This window comes from Capra hircus, chromosome 4, assembly GCF_001704415.2.
Source record: "Capra hircus breed San Clemente chromosome 4, ASM170441v1, whole genome shotgun sequence".
In the NCBI taxonomy this organism is placed as follows: Eukaryota; Metazoa; Chordata; class Mammalia; order Artiodactyla; family Bovidae; genus Capra; species Capra hircus.
In genome coordinates this window covers 37,523,460-37,543,625 of record NC_030811.1, presented here as the reverse complement: position 1 = coordinate 37,543,625, position 20,166 = coordinate 37,523,460, and the positions used below count along the sequence as shown (strand labels likewise).

The window sequence follows — 20,166 nt, the reverse complement described above, 5'->3', positions numbered from 1 at the left end:
TACACACACACACATATCCCTTTACTATTGAGAGTCAAATGCAGACCAACATTATAACCTTAACTTTAATAGAGCAGGTTCAGTTCTTATTGGATTTGCTGTTTGTTGTCTCAAAGTTTGCTTACAGGCATAAGAGGAAAGGTAGCCAGGGAAAGACTATAGACGCTTCATCACTGGAGAAGACCATGGCAGCAGCATTAGCACTGAAAGCTTGAACTGCAGGGAGCTTAGCCTCATTCAGGTCTGCTCACTCCACTAGGCAACAGGCAAATTTTGTCCGTGTTTCTCCATCCACCCCCCACCTGATCCCTCTGCTTGCAGTTCTGAGCTTTCAGAGCTCAGGCTTCTCTTCTCCCGTCGGGGAGGTGGCTGCTCCCAGCCTGCCACAGGGGGCCCTCAAGAAAGGCATTGGTGTAGAGAGGCGGGGCTCCTCCGTAGGCCTCCTCCAGCACCCACCCCTTCTGGGCTCAGTCTGGTGGTCTTTAAGAGAGATCCTCGCTAACTCCCCTGCCCGTCACATCTGCTGGGAACCCCAGTCTCACTATTGTCCCAGCCATGCTGCGGGCCCCAGTGCTGCTTCTGGTGTTCCTGGCTCTTGGTGAGTGTGTTGCCTGGATGCTCCTGGGATTTTTCTGTATTTTTTTGGCAATGGTGTGTATGTGTACGTGTGGTATGTGTGGGGGGGTCATACTAAGAAATGCTGTTTCCTCTTCCTCAGGATTTTTTGTTGCTTTTCCCATTGCAGTCACTCAGGTATCTTCCAACATGGAAGGCAACAGGATGTCAATCACCAGGGCAATTGGGTCCTCTGCTGTAATCCCTTGTGATCTTCCTACGCAAAACATCAAATATATCCACTGGTACAAATTCCAGGAGGGAACCATACCCCGACGCCTTCTCTACTATGATGTCTCCTACTCAAAGGTTGTGTTGGAATCAGGAATCAGTCCAGGGAAATACCACTGCTATGAAGGCACAGACAAGATATATAAATTTGTAATCTCAAGTCTTCAAGAAAGTGATTCTGGAGTGTACCGCTGTGCTGTCTGGGAGAAGCACATTGGTTCAGCCCTCCTTTACACTGCACTGAAATTTTGCTTGTCACTGCCAAAAAACAGCCCAGATAGACCAACCCCTGCCTCACTTCCTGCTGTCAATGCCAATTCTCTTTACTCTGAACAAAATGAAATCCTGAGCTCATCGCCCATCCCCCAACTTTTATACTCAATTGTCACTCACCCCTCCCCACCAAAGCCACAGTTTTTTCTAAAAGCAGGCTTCCATCTTCATGCCTCAGACAAGCAACTGTCAGGCTTCATCTTCTTTTAACTCGCCTAGGAGGTGCTGGAGTCTATTCAACCTCCTCTTTAGGAGACAGGGCACCTAGGATTGATCTGTTAAGGGAAATATTTAGGAGAGCATGGAAAGGTTGGGAACCTCACTGTGGTTCAGTGTTTAAGAATCTGCCTTGAAATGCAGGGTACTTGTATTCTGGAGCAACTACACCTGCATGTTTTGAAGACCCTGTTCCACGACTAGAATTTCCTGCGCCACAAGGGAAGACCTCACACGATGCAACAGAGATCCTGCATGTCGCAACTAAGACCTGATGCAGAAAGTAAATAAGTTTTAAAAAATAATGAAAGAAAAATCACAAACATAAAAAATAATGAAAAGCTTAGCTATACTGAATCATTGATCTGATCATTATCCAGAGAAAATGGCTGGGAATGAAGCATCTTCAATATTCAGGAGTATGAAGAGTAAGACAAGATGAAAATGAAAACTTGGACTTCCTGAACCTCAAACTAGTATCATATTTCTCTTGGAAAAACTGATATTTTCCTCATATAACCAATCAGGGCATGGCTGACATAGTGAAAGTGTAGGAAAACAGTGATTTCTGTAACAATGTCAACCATTGTATTCTTCTTCCACTTTCTTTTGAATTCAGCCCACAACCAGAACTGTTCTGCATTAAACAAGTCAAGCCAGGGGTTCTTTCCACCCCTACACTCTACATTAACATGGCCAAGTCCCAAACTGGAATGAGATTTATCAGGTTATTTTTTTCTCAATAATTCATCATAAAGAATGCTTTGGGTGAACAATTAGACAATGAATAGTATCTCTTTCAGCTGAAGAGTCATACATGAAAGGAGTATGGCTTTCTTATTGGGCTAGATTTAAGGATGTGAAATTCCTGGCGGCTCAGTGGTAAAGAATCCACCTGTAATTAAGGAGCTACAGGAGACCTGGGTTTGATCCCTGGGTCGGGAAGATCCCCTGAAGGAGAGCATGGCAACTCACTCCAGTGTTTTTGCCTGGAGAATCCCATGGACAGAGAAGTTGGTGGGCTTCAATCCATTGGGTCGCAAAGAGTCAGACACAACTGAAGCAACTTAGCATGAACAGAAATGTGAGATTCACATGCATGTGATCTCCTGTGTATTGGATCCTCCAAATTTCTACCAGAGGAGTGTTTCTTAAACTGTGGTCCGTCGACCACTTGCATCAGAAACACCTGAGTTGGGATAATCGTGCTAGTTCTAGGTGGCACCTAACACCATGAATACAAATATAGGAATGAAGGCTGAAAATGTGCATTTTTCAATAAACTCCATAGCTGATTCTTATTCAAGTTGATTTTTAAGAACTGCTGTCCTGGTGGTAAGAGATAAAGTGACACACTTCTCTCTGAAATGGACAGTTTCCCAGCCTGACACAGAAATGCATTCCAGAATGGTACTCATGGGCTTGTTCCTAACCCAAAACCCTTCCTGTCTTCTTGCACCCTGTACACTCCTGCTTTCCCAGGTCATCATATTTTTGCTTGAGAATCCCACAACCACAGGCCAAGTTTCAGGTTCTTCTTATTTCTGTAATTGCAGGGAAGAAGGAATTGGATAGTAAACAAACCAACTTTAACTTGGTCTCTTGTACCAGGGACCATGTGTTTTAACTATTTTATGACTTTAAAAAAGACTGAAGCATAAACTTATTGTCATTTATATTTTTCTAATATTGTTTAGGTTTTGTTCTGCATATTTATTTCCCTTATCTGCTTTACAATGAAGTTTTGTGTATTGGGAAAATGTAGAGAATTCTCTGCAGAGGGATTTTTTTATGCAATGAATTTTTCCTGACTTCTGAGTTCTAGGAATTTTTTTTCAAGGCAAAGAGACATGACAAATCTCTTGAGCAACAGAAAATCATAAAAATGAAACACTAAGATGCCCTTTGATTACTGCATTTGGGGTTGCACTGCCCCATCTACCCTGCTGGGAAAAACAGAAATATTCTTCACAGGTCATAGAAAAGAGTAAATGATTTCCTGCTCAATCACGGGGACTGAATTGAGAGGTTGGTTTGACTGGAGTTCTTCACTGGAACTCTTTTGGACACACTCCAGACCTCACTGCTAGCAGCTTGAGAGCTACTCATAAATGAAAACCTTTAGTGATGAGAACCTGAAGTTTAGGGTGTATGGTGGCAAGGAGGTCATAGTGCCCAAGCTGGGAGAGGATAGGTTCATGGAGTAGGTGGCTGCCATATTGAAAAAAATTCAAAAGTGAATCAAGGATTTTTGGAGGCATCTGTACAAAGGCTTATGGGCTTATTGTGTGCAGTTCAAAGCTTGTGATGAAGCATGTCCCTTTCCACCTCAAATGCCCATTTTTTCAAATATGCATAGGTGCCCCCACACAGGACACGCAATTACCCTGTTCAACATTCTCAGATTCAAGCTCTCCCTCAGTTAAAGGGTTGTAATAAGTGTTCCCACCTTGGAGGGTTTGCGGACAATTCATTGGGTCAATCCATGTAAAGAACTTAAACCCATGCTTGTCACACAGTACGAGTTCAATAACCGTTAGTGCTTGTAACTGTTATCTGCGGCCTGGCCTCTATGTAAAGAATATACAGATGAACCAGACAGGAGTGTTCCTCCCAGGAGCTACTTGCAGTCTACACAGTTGAGGACAAAACTGCAGCCTTGGCTGAGATGGCCCCATTACCCTGTGCTTCCTCTGCGGCTGCTGGGAACACTTGGCAACGGCTGAGCACCACTAATTTCCAGACCTGAACTTGACCTCATTTTTCTGACTTAGGTACTATCATATCCTCCCTTACCCCTAATGCATGGTGAACTTGGAATTCAGAGAAACTCTGTAGCATCCAAGATCACAAAGGTATTGATATCAGAAGAGACACAGTTTGAAGCCAAGTATAAATGCCATTTAAACATATGCTTTTCCCTACACTCTACCCAGAACCAACAAGAAGTAATGAAAGGGTAAAGAAGAGAAGTGGGGGAGTCAGGGTGATCTGTATATTCACAGAGATGCAGCATGTGTTCTTGCAAATGTATCCAGGTAGGAAAATTGATCCTCTGATGAAAATGGTTGGAACAGAAAGAATTCCCATCTTTTGGATAAAACATGACTAAGCGATATAACAGCTCACATATTTAGAAAATAATGATAGGAATTGCACTGTGCTATTTACTATGTACCTCAAAGGAAATATCAAATTAAACTAATGATTTGTTCATTTCCTGTAGTCAGAAATTAATGGACCTTTGAGAGTGCTTTGTGGAGCCAGAAGATCCAAGTCAATATGTAGCTGAAAAGTGAGAGGGTCTATATATGTCACACTTTGTGTGGTTGAACCAATAAGAAGGATCAGTAAATAGCTTCTGTAGTTAAGTTTTCTATACTGAAGGGACAAAATTTATAAAATAGCAGCCTGAATTTTTGATCATCATCTATCTGCTTGGCACAGGAAAAATAGACTATTTACACCCAGCTCCTTCCTTGCCCCTGATTGCTGTGAGATGGGTAGGAATTTCCCTGAAGGACAAGGATGTGTGTGGCTGCCCCACAGTCTTGACCATGAAGCTTCACTACACAGAATGCGTCCCAGGATGTTAAAACATCTTTTTCTTTACTTTCAACCTTGCTAATGGCCATTTCATTTATCTTTTGTGAATTCCTTAGAAGCTCTGACAAATCTGCTGATATTTATTGCACCAGCCCTTTATGCATCCCCACTGTCACTACAGTAACCTGGGTCCTCAGAGACCTCTCAGTGGCTCATGGCAACCATCTCTGAAATGTGTCAGCTTCCCCAGGATTGCTCCCCTGACAACCAATTTTCCTGCTCTTTTTCTTTCTAAAGCACAGATCTGATCATATCACTTTCCTCCCTACCACCATCAGTATGTCTTCATCGTTCATTCTTTTCTAAAACTATATATTTGAAAATGCTGTAAAAATTGCTCACATTCCTACTTCTTAAAAAATAACTATTAAGTAAGGATGTCTCCTGTTCTCTTTCTATTTGAAGTTTCTCTACCCAAGGATTCAAGTAGTCTCTTACTTGTTCCTTTTAACTCACATCTCTCAGTTCAGTTCAGTCACTCAGACATGTCTGACTCTTTGTCACCCCATGGACTGCAGCACACCAGGTTTCCTTGTCCCATCACCAACTTCTGGAGCTTGCTCAAACTCATGTCCATCGAGTTGGTGATGCCATCCAACCATCTCATCCTCTGTCGTCCCCTTCTCCTCCTGCCTTCAGTCTTCCCCAGCATCAGGGTCTTTTCCAGTGAGTCAGCTCTTCACATATGGTGGCCAAAGTATTGGAGCTTTACATCTCTGCTACTGCTGCTGCTAAATCACTTCAGTCGTGTCCAACTCTGTGCGACCCCAAAGACGGCAGCCCACCAGGCTCCCCTGTCCCTGGGATTCTCCAGGCAAGAACATTGGAGTGGGTTGCCATTGCCTTCTCCAATGCATGGAAGTGCAAAGTGAAAGTGAAGTCGCTCATTCGTGTCCGACTCTTCGCAACCCCATGGACTGCAGCCCACCAGGCTCCTCCGTCCATGGGATTCTCCAGGCGAGAGTATTGGAGTAGGGTGCCATCACTCACATCTCTAGACGTTTTTTAATATGAACTTCACTTATATTGTGTTTGATAGAAAACTATTTCTGTTTTCCAAACAGATAATTAATCATCCTAATCTAGTTTTAAGATAATCTCTTCATTTCCCTACAATTTAAAAATGACTTACCGTATTTTTATATCAACATGTACTTGGAGTATTTGCTAGAGGATTTCTGTTTCATTTATGTCTCAGTATTCATACACCATTATCATACTGTGTCAGTAACTTTGCAATAAGGGTTTAGATCTGTTAGGCCAACTGTCTGGTCAATATTATTCTTAATCATATTTAATGTTATTTAACTTGCTAACCCTGAACCTTATACCATAGAACAAAAAATGAAATATTTTCTTAATTCTCATAAGAATTATAGTAACTTCATAAATGTGAATTTAGGAAAGATCAGTATCTTTATGATATTTAGTTTTTCTTACACAAATGTGATATGTCTCTTTATTTATTCAAGTTTAATTTTATGCCCTTTATAACCTTATATTCTTTCTTCTTAGAGCTCTGGAATTTTCTTATAAATTTGACAAATGATTTTATAACTCTTTACTTACTCTTTTGCATTTTATTGGTAAAGTTTTCATGGGTTTGGAAAAGTAGGCAACTCCTAAAGCTCCTGATAATTTCATTCATGGTCTAGAATAAGGAAAAACAGAGTACAAGGTACAGAGTACAAGGTATCAGAGTGGTACCTCAGATACCACTGAGATCTCAATAGGTCCAAATGGTATTTGACAGCTCAAAGTATTAATACTAATAACTTAATTTTCAATTAAAAAAGCTTTCTAAACAAAATATTCATCCAGATCTCTCATCTTCTCCTGTGTATTAGGGGCTCAGCTACTATGAATGGACAGTTGTCACTGTGACCGTCTATTTCCATTCTCAGGGCAAAGGCACTGCTTGGTGATAGGACTTAGGCCAGCACCAACCAGGTGGATCTGGCATGGACAGAGGGACACTTGACCTGTTTTGTATGGGTCCTGGAGGATGGACAGCTCATCTGTGCTCAGAGGAGCACCCAGATGCCTCTGACAACCTTTTTTTAGCCTGATCCAAGATGAGTATCTCCAGATTACGAAACAGTCTCCAAGAGTCTTCTTACAACATATCAGATAAATGGATATTGTTTTCAAGTTATAGTTTCAATAAGGAATCTATTATTTCAAAGGAGGGAAAATTCTACAAATTTATTCTTTTATCCTGGGGGGTGGGGGGAAACTCATCACAGAACTTATTTTCTCATCTTGTGTTGCCATGGTAAAGAATGTTACCCAGTAAGTGGAGAACTTTGCTCACATTTTACAAGTACACTTGTGATGGAGTATTTACATTTTCAGTGACTGAAGAGTTTCCTCCTTTCAACAGTATAGCCCCAAATCCCTAAGGGAGAAGTTCTGGTGTTTGTGAGAAAAGAAGGGTCTTTCTTTGATGCAAACTCTGAGCGGTTTCAACAGAGTTGAACACCTGGAAATTTTTTTTTTTTTTAAAAAGGCTTAATTCTTTGAATACTATTACTGGAAATTTAGGAAGGCAGGTGGTTAACCCGTTGGTGGTGAACTCTTCTTTTCCTGTTTTTATTCCTTTCATTTTTCATCAGTGTCTTCAGTGATTTCTCCTCCATGGAAAGCAGATATTTGGGTCCATTTGTCTGAGGAAGATTAATAAAACATCAGACACCATAAAGCCTATGTTTAAGGACTTTCAAAGGAATCCAGATCAAATTTCCAGCACAAAATTTTTAACTTCCAGTCGTGACATGAAGTTAGGAGAAGGCTAAGATTATTGTAGGAGCTTCAACCAGTGTGACAGTGCAGGCTGGAAGAAGCTATTTGGAAAAGCAACTGAGCTCATAGTAGCTTCCCCTGGTGAGTAATGGTTTTCTCTTTTTTGCCTTAGTTATGGGAAAGTAACAGGTGTTTTTGCAGAGAAAACAATCTGTGTTGTGTGTTAAGTTGCTTCAGTCATGTCCACCTCTTTGCGACCCTATGGACTGTAGCCTGCCAGGCTCCTCTGTCCATGGGATTCCACAGGCTAAAATTCTGAAGTGGGTTGCCATTTCCTTCCCCAGGGTATCTTCTTGACCCAAGGATCTAAAGTATTCACTTCATCTAACTGCCGCATGCTTGGTCTTAGCATATGAATAATAATTCTGCAGGTACTGGTCACTGTATATGGAAACTCAACTACTTTGTAAATGATTTATTCTCTCCTCAAAAACAGAATGGAATTTTTATTTTAAAATACACACACACACATAAACTATTAAAATAGACTCAGACTAGATAGTAAAATACTTGAGTATCATGTTTTTTTTATTGTTTCGTTTATGTGTCAGTATTCTTACACCATTAACATAACATGGCATTACAGTGGTATAAGCTATTGATTAAATTTCCTGTTCTTCTAGACAATCTATTAAGTGAGAATCACTTTTCTTAATTATTTTTTCTCTACAGTTTGAGATAAAACACAGTGTCCTTGTCTCCCAATACTTTACAAAACTACTTTATCTGTTTTCATCATATCCCTAAAATCGGTACATAAAAATTTTTATAGTAAATGACTATAAAGTTAAGTCGCTCAGTCGGGTCTGACTCTTTGCAACCCCATGGACCGTAACCTACCAGGCTCCTCAGTCTATGGGATTCTCCAGGCAAGAGTACTGGAGTGGGTTGCCATTTCCTTCTCCAGGAGACCTTCCCGACCCAGGGATTGAACCCAGGTCTTCCGCATTAGCATATGAACAATAATTCTGCAGGTACTGGTCACTGTATATGGAATGACTATAGAACATAGATAAATTCCAATTCTTACTACTGTAGCTTCTTAGAGGGAGGCTGAGATAAGTTGAAATGTATGCAGTCACATCTCTTATTACATTGCCTGGATATGGATCAGTTTCATGGAATTTGTGAGCTCAATGAGCCCTGTCTTCCCTGGTGGCTCAGATGGTGAAGAATCTGCCTGCCATGCTGGAAACCCAGGTTTGATCCCCGGGTGAAGAAGACACCCTGGAGAAGGGAATGGCTACCCACTGCAGCATTCTTGTTTGGAGAATTTCATGGACAGAGGAACCTGGTGGGCTACAGTCCATGAGGTTGCAAAGAGTCAGACATGACAGAGAGACTTTTACTGCCTCACTTATGAGCCATGTCTTCCCCAAAGTCCATGAAAACTGTTTACATGGTTGAACATCCTCATCTGCCCATTCTCTCAGCATTTATTTATTGAGGACAGTTTCTGTGTTGGATGCTGGAGATAAAAGAGTAAGCTAGACAAAGATAGAGTGAGTCCCAACAGTCAAACAGTTTCTATTCTACCCAATGAGCTTTACAGATTCCGGCTTGATTGGGACCCATGTTCTATGATCTGTGGCTGCTAGACAGACAGCAGATCTTGGATTGATGGGCTTGTTTCTTTCTCAATTGATGTAATATTTATAGCTTATAAAACTCATATATTTTATCTGGTGGAAGAATTTAATGAAATGTCCTTACCTTAAGTCATCCCACTAAAGAGAATTTTAGTATCAGCTTCCATTTACTGAGAATCAGACAGCAAAGGAAGTTTCAGTGCCGTATCTCATTCCTCAGCAGGAATCATCTTATTCCCAGTTCATATATAAGGACACTGAGGTTTTAAGAAGCTCAGTTACTAGCCTAAAGTCACCTGACAAGATACATTGCAAAGTTTAGGATTCAATAAGGATTTGTCTATTCCAAAGTGAATGGTCTGGACTGTTATTGATGTTAGAAACATTTGTTATGTTTTTATATCCTGAGTATTTACAGTTCATAGCCTGACCCTTTCCAGTATCCTCACCTGAAAAATCCATGGTCAGAGGAGCCTGGCAGGCTACAGTCCAAAGGGTCTCAAAGAGTCAGACACCACTGAGTGACTAAGCACTCAGCCTCACCATTTAAACGAGTACTTTGATTGACTACTTAGTAGCTTATAATTAGCTTTACTCCCATGTGTGAAAACAATGCTTCTGTTCCTCTTTGGTAATGAAAGACATATTTACTCTAAGTGACACTCTTGACTAGGAACTGACTTTACACTGAAAACACTTTTTGAAAGATTTAAAAAGATTCAGGCAAAATAGTGAGAAAAGATGGAACTCTACTCCCAATGGATGTGAGATGGAAACAGAGGTAATCCAAGCAGCCCAGAGAGAGAAGGGACAGTTCTTCAGTTCTTGACACATTCTTACCTTATGTGGTTTGCTGAAAGTCACCTCTGTGTCACCGTAGCAGAGTCAATTTCTCCATATATTTATGTAAATATTGAAAAAAGTTGGACACAAACTCAAAACAGGCACCATTCTCTATGTCTTGCATCTATCTCACATAACTAGGATTTGCAAACACATTATCTGATTCCTCATGCTCTGTTGGAGTTAGAACTTACTAAATTAGCAAAACCCAAGGTAGAAAAAGAAACATACTATTTGTCATTTTATGTAAGTTGCTTGTTTCCAAACTTTATTTGAGAAGAACTCCGGGAGTTGGTGATGGACAGGGAGGCCTGGCATGCTGCGATTCATGGAGTCGCAAAGAGTCGGACACGAACTGAGCTGAAGATAAAAACACACATCAGGGACTTCCCTGCTGGATCAGTGACCGGGTCTCTGAATTCCCAGTGCGGAAGCCTGGGTTCCTTCCCTGATTGGGGAACTAGATCCCGCATGCTGCAAAGAAGATCCTGTGTGCCACAACTAGAGACCTGGTGCAGCCGAATAAATGAATATTTAAACACACACACACACAGGTTCAGGTAGGGGCAAAAATAGGAATAGAAAATCAAAGGCACTCATGGAAGTAGAAGGAAAAAGGCCTGTGAAGACCTGGCAGGAAGCACAGGGTAAGATTTCATTCTCAGAGACAGGAGAGATATGTGCATGTTCTATCTCTAAAACAAGTGATTGAAAACTTTAAAAGCTGAAAAAATGTAGTGGAATAGTATTTTTAATAAAGTGATAAAGAAGCGTACCAAATTTTCCAATAAGGTATGTTAAAATAATATTAGAAAGATATCTCAATGCAGGAGTCTTTGGGAGGAAAATGAAGTAAAAGGGGGACATTGGCTTCAATATCTGTTATATAAAATGGAAGAAATGGTCTTTAAATAAATCCAGTTCTTGCTTCCAGGGCATGAATGTTATGAACATCATAAAGTTTAATGTCATTCAGAGATGACCCTGCAGAGAGGGTCAGGCAGGGAAGGTTTTCATGATGCAATATGACTCTAGGAGAATTTGAGGACCAGGTATCCTGCCATTTTTCTAGTCATCCTGTCTTAAAGGCCTACTGCAAGGACTCACAAGTAAAACTCTGTTCATGAGCTGGATAGAAGTCAAGTCAAGGCTAAAATTTCTAGTCAAAGCTTGGAGCCAAAATCAATTGCGGTCTTGATTGGGGGGAATGCCATTTGTTTTAAACAAAACAAGTGAAACAGTTTAATATGCTAACTGCATATATTAGGCTTTAACCAATGTTCCTTTTGATTTTTTTAACCCTGGAAATACATTGGCTAAGATAAGACTAATAATTGCCTATCTGTTTGGTTTGTGAAAGGCACGTTTCCTGTAATGATGGAGTTGAGGATTTCAGACAGTTGAGAGCACAGTGGAATTGCAATCACGGGAACCAGTGTCCAAGGTTAATTGGCAGGGATTCAGTTGCAACCAAAATACTGAATTCTCATCAGTAAGGATGAGCTCTGGTACCATGATATAAAAATGTCATGTTGGAACACACAATCAACACAAACAAATCACTAATAATGATAACTATTATCTCTTATTTCCATAGCATTTTTAATCAACTTGCTTTTCAGATCTTGTTTCATTTTGGTCTCACTGCAGCCCTGGCTTGCTGTTGCTGTTTAGATGCTAAGTTGTGTTCAACTCTTTTACAACCCCATGGACTGTAGCTTGTCAGGCTCCTCTGTCCAGGGGATTTCCGGGGCAAAAACACTAACAATTTACATGAACTTCATTCTCAAATAAATAAAACATCAAAGGCTTTAATAGACCTAATTGGCTCAGTCACAGAGCTTATGAGGAAAATGAAGCAGGACCAGAAGCCTGATCTCTTGAACTGAAGGCCACCATAGTTTCCCTAGGGTTTGAAGTCAGAGAAGCTAAATTAGTCTAACGATTTCTATATGAGTTGAATAATTTTGAAATTATTATAGAAAAATGTTTGTCAATGGAATAAAATTTTTGTCATAGGTATATAGCAGGAGAAAGCAACTTTTTTCCCAAGGGAATTGGGGAAGGCAAGAAACAATTCAAGGAAAAATATATGGTTAAGAATGTTTAGGAAAAAATGGGAATGTGAAAGGGGATTAGATGTGAAAATCTTAGGAAGAATTTTGAAACAAATCCCTGTTTGTAAAGGACAGCATGGAAAAACATTGTGCAAGGAACCTAATAGGATTTGTCTTGTGTACATGTGGACTACTACTAAGGATTCATGTATAAAGTGTGCAGTCATCTTGAAAGTGTTTGGCTCAAGGTTTAAATTTGTTATTACAAGTAAGTTTTGTGAGTTGACACATTTCCTTTCCTAATGTGGAAGGATGTTTCAAAGAACCTGGGCTTTGGAATCAGGTTGACTTGGAACTTCAGGTGTACCACTTACTGCTTATGTGAAGTTGGGTAATTATTTTCTGGCTTCAGTCTCCTAATCCATAAAGTGGGATAATAATGTATACCCAGTAGGGGTTGTATGAAAATTGAATGAGATAATGTGTAGCTATCATATTTGGTACATTGTCTTGGCAGATAATAGGGAATGTATATAGGTACCTACACTCAATTCAAATGTTAAGGGAGAATTGTATGCAGTAGGGAGTTGTTTGCAGACAAGAAGGCTGACTGAGCAAAAATTCTCCAGAAAATACAGCTGTACTTTTAACTCCTCAAATGGAAAGTTATCTTACTATCCACTCACACACAAAAACTTGAATTTGGAGATATTTGTCTCTCTTTAGCATACTTTTTCCCACTTGACAAAAAAAAAATGAGTTATAAATATATTTTCTAACATGCCCTATAGAGACATTTTCATAGTTACCTGGTCTTCTCCCTCAACCCATTCCCACCACACACTCCCATTCACCCTAAAACAGTCTCCATTATAATAGAATAAAATAGATTTTTAAACAATAAATATGTTCATGAAAGCTGGAAGCCTTGATATGGGGCAGTTAAAAGTCATACCCCATCGTAACATGTGGAGAAAGAACAAATGTCAAGGTTAATCCAGCTTCTGTTACATATTAGCTGGGACTTTAAGTTTTATGATGTCTTGAACCTCTCTTCCCATTGAAAATAAGAACAATAAAACACACCTCACCACCTTCTGTGGATGAACAACCAGGCTATAATTCAATGACAAATTTTCTTCCTCACCACTTGCTAGGTTGTTCCAACTCACACTAACATTTGTGTTTGTGTAATAACTCTTTTTGATTATGATTTCATTTTCTCCTACAGATAGAGACCTTGATAAAGACATGTCCCCCAAGCCCACTATGTTTCTTCCTTCGATTACTGAAATCAAGCGTGATAATAATGGAACATATCTTTGTCTTCTGGAGGACTTTTTCCCTCATGTTATTAAGGTTTATTGGAGAGAAAAAAGAGGCAACAAAGTTTTGCCATCCCAGGAGGGAAAAACCATTAAGACTGATGACACATACATGAAGCTCAGCTGGCTGACCGTGTCTGGAAACTCCATGGATAAAGAACACATGTGTATTGTCAAACATGAGAAAAATAAAAGAGGAACTAATCAAGAGATTCTTTTTCCGGCAGTGAATGAAGGTATGTGAATAGAAATATAAGTATAACCTCCTAGAACAATTTTTAAAAGGGATACTCCACCTCTTCTGTCAAGCATTAATGAAAAACAAATGCAAAACTTTCTTAAATTTCAAGCTATTTCCTTACAGAATTAAAAAAAAAAGTGTAGGGTTTGAAATAAAAAAGGAAGAGAAAAGTTCACCTAAACTTTATCAGCCTCGGTTTCATCATCCAAAATATTAAGGTCATAATACAGTATTTGGGGGTTGTTATATGGTTTAAATCAAACAACATATATGGAAGTACCTAACAATTTAGCACACTATAAACACACAAAAAGAGATTCCACAGTTGAAAATCTTAGTTTATTAGGAAGTAAGAATAACTGTATGTCCTCTATGAGTGTTCTATTCATCAAACAAAGCCATCTAACTTCAATCTTGCTTTACTCAAACTGTAGTCCAGAAATGAGCCTTAACATCAAATTGATGTTCTTATGTGCAAACCAGATTGCAGATCAACAGAAAGCAGAGTGACTTGGCTACTGTACATTTATTATGGTCCATGGTGTTAGGTTTTTAGGATCTGGATTGACTAAAGATGGGGTTAGGCTGGAGTATACAGACTTACTCGCATTCTACATAATGAATGCATTTCTTGCCATTGGAAAATGCCTCTCACCAACTTTCATTGCAGCATAGCACGTGCCAGGCCTGAAGGGAGTGTGGATGAACACACTCAGGTGAATTATTGTCCTTTCCATAATTACTCAGAAGTCCTAAGTCACTTAGAGTCCTGCATTTAAGCACACTGACTAAAGGTCCCAGAGGGCTCATATGAAGGAATCAGAAGCCCTTTTAAACAGTGGGAAACAAGCTTAAAACAGCATGTGTAGCCAGTTTTGCTGTGTGCCTGTCTGAATTTCTTTCTTTTTTTTTTCAGTCTGAATTTCTGAAGTAAGTTTTTATCTTCTCTGACCCTTAGTTCATGCCATCGTCAAATTAGGTCCAAACATTTGCTTTGGTCTTTTCTTGGAGCTGTGAAGAGTGAATGAAATAATGTCAGTGAAAACACTTGCTTTAGATAACATGACATAGATGTATTTATTCATATATTCATTGTATTTTTATATCCTTTCCTAAGACCCTTTAAAAGTAGGATTACAAAATAGCCTTAAAATTTTGCTTTACCATAAGAAAAAGAAGGGAAGCAAATATGCAAAATGTTATTTTAATATAACCATGGGCTTAATTGTCTTTATATTTTAATTTGTCTGGTGATCAGGGAAAAATAAGAACTAAAATAAGTTTCATGGTGATGATTATCATAAAGGAAACAAATTTCAGTTTATAATGTGTTTCACTTGGCACTTAATCGACTAGGCAATGTTTCCCATTGACTACTCATGGCAGCAAAGCTAATGAGGGCATTTCTATTAATGCCATTTTACAGCAAATTTCTAAGGAGGAACCAAAATGACTATTGTGACTGATTTCTTTCATCCAACAAACTATTATGTATACAAATAAATATTTCACTTACATGCATGCCTTTTTAACTGGAGAAGGGAATGGCAACCCACTCTAGTATTCTTGACTGGAGAGTCCCATGGACAGAGGAGCCTGGTGAGCTACAAGTCCATGGGGTCACAAAGAGTTAGACATGACTGAGTGGCTAACACTTTGACGCCTTTCTAAAAATTGTAAATAAACCCAACTCTCACTTCAGGTTTTTTTTTTTTTTTTTAGAAATTGTCTTTCCTGTTTTAATAATTTTATTTCTTTCTTTATGGCTGTGCTGGGTCTGTGTTGCTGTGCATGGGCTTTTGTCTGGTTGCAGTGAGTGGGGGCTGCTCTTCCTTGTAGTGCTCGGGCTTCTCATTGTGGTGTCTTCTCTTGTTGTGGAGCATGGGCTCTAGCAAGCGCAGGCTCAGTAGGTGTGGTGCACAGGCTCAGTTGCTCCACAGTGTGTGGAATCTTCCTAAACCAGGGATTGAACCCATGCCCCTTGCATTGGCAGGCAGATTCCTATCCACTGCTCCACCAGCGAAGTCCTCCCCTTAGTTAGAGGACTATAAATGTGATTTGGCCTATTTTTCAGCCCTCAAAAGAATTGCACTGAAATGCTGAGCTCCAGTAATAAAATTCATCATTGCTAAAAATATTTAAGAAAGGAAGCTATTTTTGGTGTGGAATTCTGTTTTCTGTCTATAGACTAGTTTTTCTGCATTTCTATGGATTATTTCTACAAAGTACTTTTCTCAGCTTTGTCTCATTTAATCTCCCTCAACGATCCTTAGCGTTCTGGCTCTGCCATCACTGATATGACTCTAAGCAAGTTACTTATCATCTAATTCTTACTTCCTCCTTTGTAACATGGAATCCTCCAAAATACACCTCACTGCAGTGTCAGTGGGAGATTAAATGACATACTGCGTGTGCAGTATGTAAGCGAGTGCTTGGCACAGTAATAATCACTCAATGGCTATTAGCCTTATTAGTATTGTTTTCTTTATTCCCACATACCACAACTGCAAGAGTATCGGATGCTGGAGATATGAGTGATTAGAAAGGAGTGGCTGGTTTTTTATTTGTCTTTGATGGGAAATTTGCTGGAGCCAGACTCCTTCAAATAAGAGATTCTGTTTTATTTTCTGGGATTGAATGAATTTATTTTGATGCTGAACTAATCTACTGAATTACATAGAATCAGACCAACTCTTCCTGGATTGTAGGGCTCATATTTTTTAATGAATGTTTCTTTCTCAGCAGATTATCTACTTATATATGTGTGTTTAATAACACATATATAAACACAAATGCACATTGCCAAATAACAGGCGTGAAAATTTGACTAATGATTGTTCTCATTTCTTGTAGTTGTCTCTTCAGTTGTCACTACTACTAAACCTCCAAATGATGGTTTGAAGGATAGAAGTGGTAAGTTTTTCTACACGTTTGCCTTTATGTCATGCTTGGTTTTTTTTCCTTCTTATCCCACATCTCCTGCATCTCCTGCATTGCTTTCTGATGAATTTCCCTTTTGAAGTCTACCTGGCTTAAAGTAAAAAGACCAGTTACCTGCAATTGTGGGGCTCATCATTGTTATACTTTTAATGACTCCTCTTCTGCCAGGAGAATATATTCTATCAGGAGAATACATATATTCTATCACGAGACACAGACACACACATATATGTACAGACATATAGACAGACTAAAATAATAGGCAGGGATAATATATATATATATGACTTCCCAATATAAAGAATCTGCTTGTAATGCAGGAGACCCGAGTTTGATCCCTGGGTCAACAAGATCCCCTGGAGAAGGAGATAGCAATCCACTCCAGTACTCTTGCCTGGAAAATCCTGTGAACAGAGGAGCCTGGTGGGCTATGGTTAATAGGGTCACTAGAGTTGGGCATGACTTGGTGACTAAACCACAGCCATGGCTTCCCAGGTGTCCCAGTGGTAGGGAATCCATCTGCCAGTGCAGGAAATGCAGGAGATCTGGGAGATGTGGGTTCAATCCCTGGGGCGGGAAGAGCCCCTGGAGGAGAAAATAGCAACCCACTCTAGCATTCTTTCCAGAAGAATCCCACTGACAAGGAATATGATGGGCTACAGTCCATGGGGTAGCAAAGAACTGGACAGGACTCAGCAATGAAGCATGCACATAGATGTCTATATGTACACACATATGCACATACATATCACACCATCAAAAATAGGTATACACAATCAACTAATACTTGCTCTCCCTTTTTCTAGAAAAACAAGTCCCTGTTGCAAATTCTACAAAAGCATGTCTGAAAGACGAAAACAGTAAGTTTTTTTCAGTTTTGCTCTTATGTCAGCTATAGCACTTTTTTCCACCATATAAAATTAACTTTTGAACTTACTTGGTTTAAGGTAAAAAAAGCTATATTGTTGGGATTTGCAGAAATAGACTGAGTGGTTTTTAAGTAAATCTATCATCGTTTCTTGGGCTTGGTGGCTCAGTGGTAAAGAATCTGCCTGCCAATGCAGGAGACATAGATTCAATCCCTAGATTGGGAAGATCCCCTGGAAAAGGAAGTGGCCACCCACTCCAGTATTCTTGCCTGGGAAATCCCATGGACAGAGGAGCCTGGTGGGCTACAGTCCATGGAGTCTCAAAAGAGTCGGACATGAGTAACCCACTAAACGTTATCATTTCCTAGGGGTCATCTTAGCACAATAAATACTGGTTTTGGTGTGAGATGACTCTAGAAACTGTCATGATAGACTCTGAACTATTTATACAGTGGATTTCATTTGTTAGTGTGGCTTTTGTGTCTAACGACCAGGGAAACATGATGTCTTTGCTTCTAGTATTTTGATTGTGCTAGTAGTTAATACGTGAAATGACCCTTACTGAAATCTTCTTATATGGAAGGTATTGTGCTGTATCTTGCATGCATTTTCTGTGAATGCAATGTTCTCTCTACTAAACCCCACTATCCACCCTCTGTGAACACCAGAAAACTTCATGGATTGTAACTTCTGTAGGAATCTCACTAATGCACAATATATAATGGCTCAGATGCTTCCAAGTCAGCAATTCCACTTGATGTTTATGTTAAGACCTTTCCTATCTGGAGTATTTATCACATGTGGAGATGCAGAACTCCAGAGCAGTTAAGAATGTGTTCTTTACAGTCAGGTTGCTGGGAATGAAATATGGTTTCTGGTATTCTCTAAATGTATGACATCTGGCAAATTCATTTTCTCCATTCACAGTTGACTTGTAAAATGGAAATGAAAATAACAATCTTATAAATTTTTGTGAAATAAAGTAAGATTAGAGCTTTGCTTGCAAAGCTCTCAGAAAAAATGCCTGGTATTTGGGGTTAATGAGGATTAGCTGGTTTTCATTACTTAGAGACATAGTGAGGGCAAAAAAATGCTAAAATCTCTCAAAAGTTCTTTTTTCCCACTGCACTAATTCATTAAAAACACAAACTTACTTTTTAATATTTAGAAAGGTTCTAAGTGAATGAAGCAGAAGTGGTCGATTGGCTTGAACTTTGAGTTGGATTCTGAGTCGTTCTGGTGGTGGTGTGATGGTAGTGGTGGTCCTCGTTGACTGTGGGGATTGGTGATGCTGGAGTGTCACTTTATAGTAGGTCATCCGAAATTAACAATTGTGACCTCCTCCCATCACTGTGTACTGACCTTTCAAAAGAACAGGCAACTAATCAAAGGACTTCTCCTAGATACCCTGCAGCTGCAGCTCATGAACACCTCTGCCTATTACACATACCTCCTCCTCCTCATTAAGAGCACAGTCTACTTTGCCATCATCACCTCCTGTGTGTTCAGGAGAACAGGCGTCTGTGGCAATCAGAAGAGCTCGTGATAGAGGGGCCCCATAAGAGGATCAACGTTCCTTCATCATCTATGGTCTCTAAAAGCTATGCTGAGAATCTAGCCTGGTTTTTATTCTGGATTTAGGTTATTTCAATTCATGTGTTATTTTTATATTATGCCTTTATTTTGTAAGAGTTTTTCAAACCATTGGGCAAACAGACAGTTTGACTCTGTAACAAGAAATTCTGCCATTACTCAGGGGCAGGACCCAGGGTGGGTCTGGAGAGCCCCTCTCCTCACTGTCCCCACAGCTCCTTGGGCTCCTGAGTCTTCACGCCTTCTCAGCACTCACAGTGGGCAGCTCCCCGTCTCTTCCTTCAGCACCTCCCCGCAGATCCTGACCCTGACCCTCCCCGCCACACACCCTGGGGCTGCCTGCTTTGCTACTTGAATTCTGTACTTTCTATTTCATAATAGACACGATAAATAAAAAGAAAAACTCAAAAGTCCATTTTTGTCTGTGTGTAATTTCATGAAATCTAACCAAGGTAAGAGACAGCATGACAACTGAGCTATCAAATTCAGCCCTGGTTGTAATAATGATCAGCAACACATTTCTAAGTCTTTCCCTCGGATGGTGGTTATGGTGCTTTCTTCGGGGCACTGGCCCCAAGAGGACCCATAGCCAAAGCAAGGAGCCTGGGTTCTTTCTCTTTTAAAGTCAGTGGATTCAAACTTATTGGTTCAGAACATTCCTGTGGTGACTGACACTCAGGATGACTTTCACAGTGTGCGCTCAGATCTGTGCTAGTGTCTCATAAGCACTGCCCCCTGATCCTCATATTAACCCCATGAGAACTGCCCCAACACCAGAGGGGCATCGGGTAGAGGAGAAGCATGCAGACTCTAATCCCTGAGGGCCTGCATTTGAACCCTGGGTCTGTGTTAGCATCTGTGTGACCCCGGGCAGTGGTTTGAACTCTCTGTGTGATGAAGTTACAGTGCCCTGTCTCCTGGAGCAGGTGAAGTAGATAAGGTCATGATGCGTGGTCCACGCAAACC

General features: G+C 40.0%; 1 gene segment (V, D, J or C); it reads left to right on the top strand.

The window, feature by feature from the left end:
- On the top strand, positions 514 to 19,613 carry LOC102191761. The segment is given in 7 exon segments: positions 514 to 598; positions 746 to 1,063; positions 7,774 to 7,824; positions 13,464 to 13,793; positions 16,652 to 16,711; positions 17,545 to 17,598; positions 19,011 to 19,613. Coding segments are annotated over 7 exon segments (999 nt in total).